Below are 10,968 nucleotides of genomic sequence, written 5' to 3'. Positions count from 1 at the left end.
TGCTTTTTACAGATTCAGACTAACACGGCTACCCCTCTGATACTTGAAACCATGTCTCCTGGTTGACAGTGTCAAATGCTGAAGATAGATCCAGGAGAATGGGAATGGATGTTTGCCTTCTATCCATTCACAGGAGAAGATCATCCATCAGTGCCACTAAAGCAACTTCCATCCCATATCCTGGACTGAATCCAGATTATGCTGGGTCTAGGATATTCGCATGAATTAGATGATTGTATAGTTGACCTTTGTCTACCTTCTTTATGAGCTTGCTTAGGAAGGGATGGTTTGATAATGGATAGTAATTGACTAGAACCTATATATCAAGGGTACATTTTTTGTGTTGGTCAGACTACCGTGTGTTCGAAGGAGAAAGGAGAGATTTCTTCTCTAAGTGAGGTATTGGCTGTTCAGGTCATGAGTGGCATGAGTTGCTCATGAATCTCATCGTACGTGAAAGTCCTGAGTTGGATTCACAGATCTTGGTCGTGATTCATTGGGGTGTCCAGTACTTCTTGAGGAGCGAATGTATGTAGGCAGGCTGTTTGTCAGGCAGAACAGAGTTATGCTGTTTGAGACACCTTCCTGAATATACTGGATCTTTTCAGCGAATTAGGATGATAGTCTTCTCAGAGGTTGGTGCTGAGTTCTGTTGTGGGTTGTAGGCACTCAGGATCGATTAATCCCTTGGACAGCTCCTTAGGGCAAGATTTGACAACTACAGTAGAGGCTAATAGGAAGGTTCTCTGAGCCTGTAGCAGCTTCAGTAGAGGCTTAGAAGTTCTTTGTTATGTGTCCGTTTCAGCCTTTTGTTTTACATCATCCGTGCTCAGTTTTCTAACACACTGTGTCAAATGAAGAGAAAGGGTCAGAAACTCAAGATTCGTGTGTGTGTGTGATGGGAAGGGGCTGTCTGGGTGCCAGCACATTCATGGTTGAAGCAAGGGTACAATAAGAAGGGTTCACCAGATACTTGACTCCTTGTTCTGTGCACAAAGCATTGCTGTCATTTGGCATGCTTTGGAATTTGATGGAGTCTTTGTGGTTAAATAAGGGTTGTGGGTTTTGTAACCTCACAGAGCTCTGCCCACTGCCTTAATTTGGTGATGGCCTGTCCAAGACAGTGGCTGGGTTGTGATGTCCTCTACTCTAAGCCAAATATCAGGTCCAGGCTGTGACCAGATGAGTGGGTTAGACCAGAGGTGACCTGTGAAACTCCTAGGGAGGCAAGTAAGGAGATTAGTTTTGGGCCTTATATATCTGTGTGGCCTTTTCATCCTGGGAGATTTCAACATAACAAGTCTGGGGTATTCCACTGCTTCCACCAACAGGGTATCAGTGTTGTATACATTTACATGGAATATATGGGCTAAAGCTGTTCACATAACTCAGTTACCATCTAACATTAAACATCGTTAAACAAGGTCAGAGGTTTGGTATACATGGATGTAAGGCTGCTTAGTACTATGGCAAACACACTATTAAATATCTTTTTAAATCTTTTATTAAAGATACAGAAAAGAAGGAAAAACAGTTAAAGCATTTGAAATGTAAAGTATTAAGTAAGGCTTTCATTTTAATAACATCGGTTATTGCCTTTCCATGTAGCTGGAGAGAGTTTTAGAAGGAAAACGCCCCTTGTTTGGCAGTCTCTTAGATCAGGGCTTCTCAAGCTTTTTCTTTCTGAGGCCCCCCCAACATACTTGAATTCTGGGGGGCAGGGGCTAGGGATCTTGCCTTCAGCCACCGAGTGCGGGGGAGGGGACTCGGGGCTTCAGCCGGGGGGAGGGGGAGAGCTCAGGGCTTTAGACTCGGGAGCAGTGCCGGAGCTTGGGGCTTCAACCCTGCGGCTCCACTCCCAGTTTCTGTACTGGTGGGGGGCGCCAGGGCTCAGGGCTTTAGCCTCTTGGCTCCACTCCTGGCTTCAGCTCCAGGGGGGGGCACTGGTGCTGGGGGGTTTAGCTCTAGGGGGAGTTCCAGGGCTCAGGGCCCTGCACTTCAGTCACAGGGCTCCACGGCACCCTAAAACCAGCTTGGGGCCACAAACCCCTGGTTAAGAACTGCTGTCTTAGATGGTATTCAAGATGGTAATACCTGTCCTTTTGCAGAAAAGAGAAGTTAGCTGAGATGAGCTGGAGGTGTTGCTGCTGTTAAAGTCTGATTTTATTTGACCCCAGGTGGTGTTTGGGATTTAGCTGGAGGAAGTAGAGGGGACGCTGGCGGGGTCCCTCTCTTTGGTTGGTCTGGTAAGGACACCTCTCAGGATCAGGGTGACAAAGATCTGGGGTCCCAGGAAATGGTCAGGAGAGCAGCCATGATGGTGAAGCTCGCTTCAGTAGCCTTCATCTGTTTTTCCCTATTTTTTCCTCTAAGGCCTGGTCTACACTAACCCCCCAAGTCGAAGTAAGGTACGCAACTTCAGCTACGTGAATAACGTAGCTGAAGTCGACATACCTTACTTCGAACTTACCGCGGTTCAGACGTGGTCCACACGCGGCAGGCAGGCTCCCCCGTCGACTCCGCGGTACTCCTCTCGTTGAGCTGGAGTACCACAGTTGACGGCGAGCACTTCCTGGTTCGATTTATCGCGTCCAGACCAGACCAGCCCTTAGTCTTTCTTTAAGGAGCCACAAAGGGAGTGATGATGGAATAGCCCATCCTCTCATTATTTTGTTTACTAATTATGCTTAAATGTGACACACTAATTTATTAATTTTTGGTTTTATATATTCTGTTTTTAGTATTATATATAGTCCTGGAATTATATTAACATGGACTTTTTATTTGTTTGGACAAATGGAGTGTCTCTATTTGTTTTTTGCACCTGTTTGTAACATTCATTATAAAAACCAACTTGACCTATTTTCCATTAACATTGGTTATTATAGATTATTGTATTATTTTATAAACTTTTACATACTTGTTACAACTGAGTTTACAATTAGGGTAAATATGTCAGCCCAACTGTTACAACTGCTCCTTTATGAACCCTATTGTGGCCTGTAAATGAGCAAAAAACATATGTTATCCTAGTCATAGATTAAATAAATATGTAAAGTTTTATTATGTTTTACTGCAATCTAGATTATTGGTTAATAAACTGGGATACACTGGATTAAAAGGAAAGGATGAGGGCTGTCAATTAATCGCAGTTAACTCACACGATTAACTCAAAAAAATTAATCGTAATTAATCACACTTATAACAATAGAATACCAATTGAAATTTATTAAATATTTTTGGATGTTTTTCTACATTTTCAATATTGATTTCAATTACAGCACAGAATACAAAGTGCACAGTGCTCAATTTATATTATTTTTTATTACAAATATATGTACTGTAAAAATGATAAAAGAAATAGCATTTTTCAATCACCTCATACAAGTACTGAAGTGCAATCTCTTTATAATGAAAGTGTAACTTACAAATGCATATTGTTTTTGTTTACATAACTGCACTCAAAAACAAAACAGTGTAAAACATTAGAGCATACAAGTCCACTCAGTCCTACTTTTTATTCTGCCAATCGCTAAGACAAACAAGTTTGTTTACATTGATGGGAGATATTGCTGTCTGCTTCTTATTTACAATGTCACCTGAAAGTGAGAACAGGCGTTCACATAGCACTTTTGTAGCCAGCGTTGCAAGGTATTTACATGCCAGATATGCTCAACCTTCATATGCCCCTTCATGCTTCGGCCACTATTCCAGAGGACATGCTTCCATGCTGATGATGCTCATTAAAAAAATAATGTGTCAATTAAATTTGTGACTGTACTTCTTGGGGGGGAGAATTGTATGTCTCCTGTTCGGTTTTACCTGCATTCTGCATATATTTCATGTTATAGCAGTCTCGGATGATGACCCAACACATGTTCGTTTTAAGAACACTCACAGCAGATTTGACAAAATGCAAAGAAGATACCGATGCGAGATTTCTAAAAATAGCTTCAGCACTCGACCCAAGGTTTAAGAATCTGAAGTGCCATCCAAAATCTGAGGCTTGGTCTACACTCACCCCCCAAATCGAACTAAGGTACGCAACTTCAGCTACGTGAATAACGTAGCTGAAGTTCGAAGTACCTTAGTTCGATCTTACCTCGGTCCACACGCGGCAGGCAGGCTCCCCCGTCGACTCCGCGGTACTCCTCACGTCTAGCTGGACTACCGCAGTCGACGGCGAGCACTTCCGGGTTTGACTTATCGCATCCAGACAAGACACGATAAGTCGAACCCAGAACTTCGATTGCCAGCCGCCGAACTAGCGGCTGGGTGTAGACATACCCTGAGAGGGATGAGGTGTGAAGCATGCTTTTAGAAGTCTTAAAAGAGTAACACTCTAATGTGGAAACTACAGAACCCAAACCACCAAAAAAGAAAATCAACCTTCTGCTGGTGGCATCTGACTCAGATGATGAAAATGAATATGCGTCAGTCCACACTGCTTTGGATCGTTATCAAGCAGAACTCATCATGAGCATGGAAGCATATCCTCTAGAATGGTGGTTGAAGCACGAAAGGACATATAAATCTTTAGCGCATCTGGCATGTAAATATCTTGCAACGCCAGCTATAACAGTGCCATGTGAATGCCTGTTCTCACTTTCAGGTGACATTGTAAACAAGAAGCAGGCAGCATTATCTCCTGCAAATTGTAACCAACCCTTGTTTGTCTGAGTGATTGGCTGACCCAGAAGTAGGACTGAGTGGACTTGTAGGCTCTAAAGTTTTGCATTGTTTTATTTTTGAATGCAGGTTTTTTTGTACATAATTCTACTTTTGTAAGTTCAACTTTCATGATAAAGAGATTGCACTACTGTACTTGTATTAGGTGAATTGAAAAATACTTTTTTTACAGTGCAAATATTTGTAATAAAAAATAAATATAAAAGTGAGCACTGTACACTTTGTATTGTGTTGTAATTGAAATTAATATATTTGAAAATGTAGTAAACATCCAAAAATATTTAAAATAAATGGTATTCCATTGTTGTTTAACAGCGCAATTAATTAAGGACATATTTTATCTGTGAAAAAATATCTAGAGGTTCATGATATGCACACTTCTTGAAGGATAAAATCATCTCCAATGTCTTAAAAAGGAGTCCATCTTTCTCAATCACATGTGGCACCTTTTCAAACAAAATCAAGTCAACTCACAAAAAACAGAAAAATATTCACTAACCACAAATTGATGGATTCTGTTGTGAAGGGGAAATCTTTGCATAGGAAAGTGGTTTGCAAAAGATGTAGATGGAGTGCAGTGTCATTTTAGGTACATCCTGCCTGCACTAACAATTTAAACAGGTTTAAAGAGCTTGTTAACTTTTGACAGGTCCAGTGATGCACCAACAAAGAAATAGTATAATACTGTAGTAACAGGAAATAAAATACTTAACATTTTTCTTCTTCAAAGCACTTTACAAACATTAATGAATACTCACAACATCCCTGAGAGTGAAGTTCTCCTTTTTACAGATGGAAAACACATAAAGTAACTGACCCAAAGCAAGACAGGGAGGCTCAGCATCCAGACCACTAGAAATGCTATTGGTATGTTCAGTGTAAAAGTTGAATGAATGAAAACATTCTCGTGATGTCATTTTCTAGAGTTTACCTCACAAATGAGTACTGAGGTCTGAAGCTATATTAGCCAATCAGATGGCATAAGCAAACATATGTATTAGCACTGGCTTCAGCAGAGTTCACTGAAAGCTACTGTACTTCTTTGAAGAGCCAACAAGATGATTGTAGCATATGAATGTTTGTACTTCCTGTCTGGCTCATAGGTGAATAACAGTTGCTGAACCTCTGCATCCATCTCACCTTTAGAATACTACTGTACAAAGGAAAACATGTTACACTTCTGAAAACATTGGTTATAAGGTAGAGGTTTATGGACACATTTAGATGAACATCAATTTTTGTTATCCTTCCAGTCAATAACACTAAATATTCATTTCAAGTAAAGTTGGTTTCTGCTTACTGTGCACCTAAAATGGAGAGGCACACAAACCAAATTCATGGGTTCAAACATCTGAGAAACTGGTAACCCTTAATATCTGGACCCAAATCTTAAGCCAGTGGTTCAGGCCCATCTCTAATTCAAAGGCACAGTGGTGCACTAGCCCAAAATGCAGTAAAAGCTGGGTACCTTTGCACAAATTAATTCTTCCGAAAAATGCTACTGGCAATCTTCAAACTGGATATTTTCAATCAGATTAGCAATTAGGGATAATAAATTCCTTGATGCTTTGAGTCTTTGGAATTTTGTTTCCCCACCTACCTCCAACAGCAAGTACTAGCCTTCAGGTGTTCCATATTTTTTCATGATGTAATATTCCCTTTAAATTCATTTCACTTGATTTCATATGGAATAAAATCATGCTACCAAGAATTTCTGCTGCTGTCAGGAATTCATAAGAGTTGAATTCTCACCTCACACTGAACTTAGCAAGTTCCAAATATATAAGAGATTTTTTTTATACTTGATACTTTAAAAGTGATTGACTTTTCTTTGCAACTAGATGTACTGATTAAATATATTTGTATATAAAAGTACATTGCAGTTGTCTTTAACCATAAGTAGTAATTTCCAAAACAGACTAATGTGGTACCTTACAATTAATGATGCCAAAAAGAAAAGAAAATCCAACTGAAACTTCAACTATTGTTTCACTGAGGCCATAAAAGGAATGTCTGAGACTGATCCAGTAGAAATCAGATTTGTGTAGGGAATTTCTATTTGCTAGGGCTGAATGGATTCAAGGTGCTAATATTCTTGCTGTACTGAAAATTAAATCAAACAGCTATGGCAGAGGCATATGCAATGCATTGTTTAAAAGATGGCAAGGAAATTTTAAGTGGCAGTTACATTTCATACACAATATTACAAAGCAGCCTCTAAATTGATTTTTAATAACATTAAATTTTTTGATTTATTTTCTCATGCACCACATTTTTCTCTGGGCTTGTGAGCACAACTATTTCACATTTGCGATAGATTAGTGAATTATTTTTACAATGGCCACCAGTACTCTGGTATTTAATTAGTAGAAATCCAGACATATAGGTTTTGTGGCTTATATTGGGAAAGTATGAAAAGGCCCAACTTTCTGGAACAAAATCAAAGAGCTATTTCAATAATGAAATGTCATTTAAAATGAAGCTAAAATACACTATCACTTTGAGCAATTTAACTGTAAAAACAAAATCTCCTGGGAGTTCATGGCATTGCAAACATAGACAATTTTTTTCTGCTCTGCTGCTTTAATGTCAGAGTAATCCACTGCATAAAAAGCTAAAACCAATTTGCATAAAAAGTGAATCTTTCCTAAAGTACCATGAAACATTTTACATCAAAGCAACATTTATAGTTTTTAATTTCTAACACTAAGTAGCACTTTACAGCATACTTGATAAATTCAAGTTAACATGTTCATAAATGTTTAAACAAATGTATTTCTTGTGAAAGGTTTGCCACAGCATCTTAAGTATTTACTTATGAATTTTCTAAGTTAGTAAATTATAGTATTGTGGTGGCAACAAGTAGCTGAGGAGACTCTTTAGTTATCAGCCTGTTTTCACACCCTTAACTTTATTTAAAGACTTACCCCTTCAGAGGCATTGCTAACCCATTGGGGGCCCTAAACAGGAATATTTTGGGCCCCCCTAACACTTACTAAAAAGGCAAATAGGGGGCCCCCTTTAGCGACTCAGGGCCCTAAACAATTGCTTAGTCTGCTTATGCCTACTGCCGGCACTGTCCTTTCAACTGACATTTTTTACATTTGTTCCCAGCCTCAATGATGGGGGAAATTTTTGGTTAAATACTATTTTGCTGTGCATTTTAAAGTTTTTGTATAGTGTGGAGCAGAGAGAAAGGGTCCCCACCTCCACTAAAATATGTTTAGCATGTAGCAACTTTAAAATCTCATTTTTTTCAATCAAGACAAGTGCCCTTAAACATGTTGGAAAGAGTTTAATTTAGACAATGTGATTATAAGTGTTAGAACATTCATACACTGTTCATGCACAATGCCACTTTTTTCAAACTGTACACCCAGGTAAGTGCTATATATATATATATATATATATATATAAAAAACACACATATGTAGAGCTACAGCTCTGCATGTTGAGCGCAAACCAGTTGAAGTGCTCATCTTAACCTGCTCTGTTCTGCACACTCCCTAAATCATGGCCAGCTATCCATCTAATTGAATCAGCACGATTATGCTTATTTGAACACAATCATTAGATTTAATTCATATTTCTATAAGTAGGGCCCTACCAAATGCATGGTCCATTTTGGTCAATTTCACGATCATAGGGTTTTTAAAAATAGTAAATTTCATGATTTCAGCTATTTAAATCTGAAACATCACAGTGTAATTGTCGGGGTCCTGACCCAAAAAGGAGTTGGGGGGGTCACAGGGTTATTGTAGGGGAGGTGATTGTACTGCTACCCTTACTTCCGTGCTGGTGCGGGCGGCGGTGCTGCCTTCAGAGCTGGGCAGCTAGAAAGCGGTGGCTGCTGGCCGGGATCCCAGCTCTACCACACCACCCTTACTTCTGTGCTGCTGCTGGCGGCGGCTCTGCATTCAGAGCTGGGCTCCCAGACAGCAGCCACCGCTCTCCGGTTGCCCAGCTCTGAAGGCAGCACAGAAATATGGGTGGCAATACTGTGACCCCCCCTAAAATAATCTTGTTGAGACCCTGCTCCAACTCCCTTTTGGGTCCAGACCCCCAATTTGAGAAATGCTGGTCTCTCCTCTGAAATCTGTATAGTATAGGGTAAAAGCACACAGAAGACCACTTTTCATGGTCCGTGACATGTTTTTCATAGCTGTGAATTTGGTAGGCCCCTACCTGTAAGGGTTTTGGTTCCAATTCCTTACGTTTTAAATCTTCTGGACATTTTAGTCTAGAAAGGAAATAAAATTATCCTAAATAAGCTGCACATTCTCTACATATTATCAGCCCATCTTTATCTTTGTGTAATCACTGCTTATCTTTCTCTCAATCCCACAACTAAATAGTCAGATGCCTGCAACAGATTAAGAAACAGCCCCATTCACAGTTACAAAGGTGCTGCTGTTGCAACACAAAAGGCTTTAATCATTTATTCAAATAAATAAAAATGTTCCTTTATGTACAAATAAGACAAAATCAATGTACTCTAACTCTATTTACAAAGGAGTTTCTTTTCAAAAGGAAATCAATACATTTATCCTTCAGTAACTGAACACTTTGTCTTGAGGGCCTGTATTGTGCAGCAGTTTTGTTTTCCTTTTTGCTTGACTGCCCTTTGTTGTTTAACACAAAGACACTTTTGTGATAGTTTCTGATAAAGGCTCTATAGTTTTAACAAGTTTCTCCCATCTTCCTCTCCCTACCCTAACCCAGAGATCATAAACAATTCCTGCAAATGTCAGGAGTCAGCTTTTGCTACAAAAAACACTGAAGTGAATACAGCAGATTAAGCACCTGTTGCATTACAGTAAGTTAACTAGCTGAGAACGTTTGTCTCTGTTTCTGCTCACATTTGATCACATTCAAACACCCCCACGTGCAGGTTTTAACCTCCCGGTCCTGTCCATCATCCACTAGAAACTCTGTCTCCTGATTTCAGATAAAAAGCATCCAGCAATCCAGCCGGATGAGGAGAAGCATCTATACAACACTGATTAGTCAGCCCCCATTTTTTTCTCTCCCCACAAGATGTGAATGAAAATACACAGTACACAGCAGCTATAAATACATTTTTTCCCGTTTATGTAGCGCCTGGAACAGCCGCCAGCCCCCAGGGGGTCAAAGCGCAAGTCAGTTTCCTCAGGCGGGGATAGCAGCAGGGCGGGCGGTCAAACCCGGCACTAAAACTCCGCTCTCCGCGGCTCTGAGTCTGGGGAGACGAACACGTGAGGTGGCTTTGGAGCAGGATACGGTGCTGTCCAGCTTCCCGGGGGTTCAATGGAGAGAGCGGAAGAACCCCGCTGCGGGGCACATCACATGGGAAGCCCCCCCCGGCTATTGCTGCGAGGAGGGGCGGGGGCTGCGCGCTCCCTGGGTGCGTGCGGCGGGGCAGGCAGGTGCCACCCAAGGCTCAGAGGGCCCCCAGGTGGGGCAGGGTCTCCAGCTTGTCGGCCCGGTCCCGGCCGGCCGCGCTCTCCACCCCGCGCAGCCACTCGGTGCATTTGCGCACCAGCCCCTCGTCCGCCACGGCCCCCGGCGCCGCCTCCTCCTCGTACTCCACGTCGTCGTAGCGGTGCCGCTCGTTCAGCAGCGAGATCTTCAGCAGGGCGCGCAGGTCCCCGGGGCTGGACCCCAGCCCGGCCCGGGCCCCTCTCCGCGCCGAGCCCCCCACCGCCGGGGCCGCCTTGCTCCGGGAGCCCGGCAGGAGGCGCTCGGTGGCGGAGGAGGGGCTCGGCCGCCCCCGCTGCTTCTCCAGGCTGCGGCGCTGCAGCACCAGGGCCGCCTCGGGGGGGAGGCTGAGCGAGAAGCGCAGAGCGGCCTCTCCAGCCCCCGCCTCCGGCCCCGCCGCCGCGCACAGGGTCTCGCAGGAGCGGCCGCGGGGCTGTGGCGGGGCCGGGGCCGGCCTCCGCGGTTGCTGCCTCTGCAGAGAGGTGCAGGGCCAGGAGCTGGGGAAGGGACCGGCCCGCTCCGGGGGCGCCCCCCGCGGCTTCCTCGGTGGCTTCTCCTCGGCGGGCGGTGGCGCTGCCTTCCTGGGAGCCGCCGGCTTCCTGGGCTGCGCTCGGGGGGCGGCGGGGATAGCGGCCGGGGCGGGGGGAGGCAGGATGGGCGGCAGGGACATGGTGGTGCCGGGAGACCCCCTCTGCTCCTCACAGCTGCTCAGGGCAGATCGCACCCCGCGCAGGGCCAAGCATCCCCCGCGGACGGATCGGTCCCGGCTGCAGCTCCATAGGAGAGCGCGACCGTGCTAGGACCTCCAGGCTCCGTCGCTGG

The 10,968-nt window shown here is 43.4% G+C and overlaps 1 protein-coding gene across 1 annotated transcript; it reads right to left on the bottom strand.

Annotated features, from left to right (window-relative positions):
* Positions 1-8,802: 8,802 nt before the first annotated feature.
* Positions 8,803-10,968, bottom strand: PRR18 (proline rich 18). The gene has a single exon (XM_024205798.1). It carries the CDS (start codon positions 10,814-10,816, stop codon positions 10,109-10,111), a length of 708 nt encoding a protein of 235 aa, XP_024061566.1. The 5' UTR covers positions 10,817-10,968; the 3' UTR covers positions 8,803-10,108.

This window comes from Terrapene carolina, unplaced genomic scaffold (assembly GCF_002925995.2).
Source record: "Terrapene carolina triunguis isolate 2854851 unplaced genomic scaffold, T_m_triunguis-2.0 Scaffold85, whole genome shotgun sequence".
Taxonomy (NCBI): Eukaryota; Metazoa; Chordata; order Testudines; family Emydidae; genus Terrapene; species Terrapene triunguis.
The sequence above is the reverse complement of the archived record's forward strand: the minus strand, read 5'-3'. Positions and strand labels throughout refer to the sequence as shown.

Bases quoted from the DNA above. Each gene is read 5' to 3' on its own strand.
- PRR18 (XM_024205798.1), bottom strand. From the start codon at position 10,816: ATGTCCCTGCCGCCCATCCTGCCTCCCCCCGCCCCGGCCGCTATCCCC.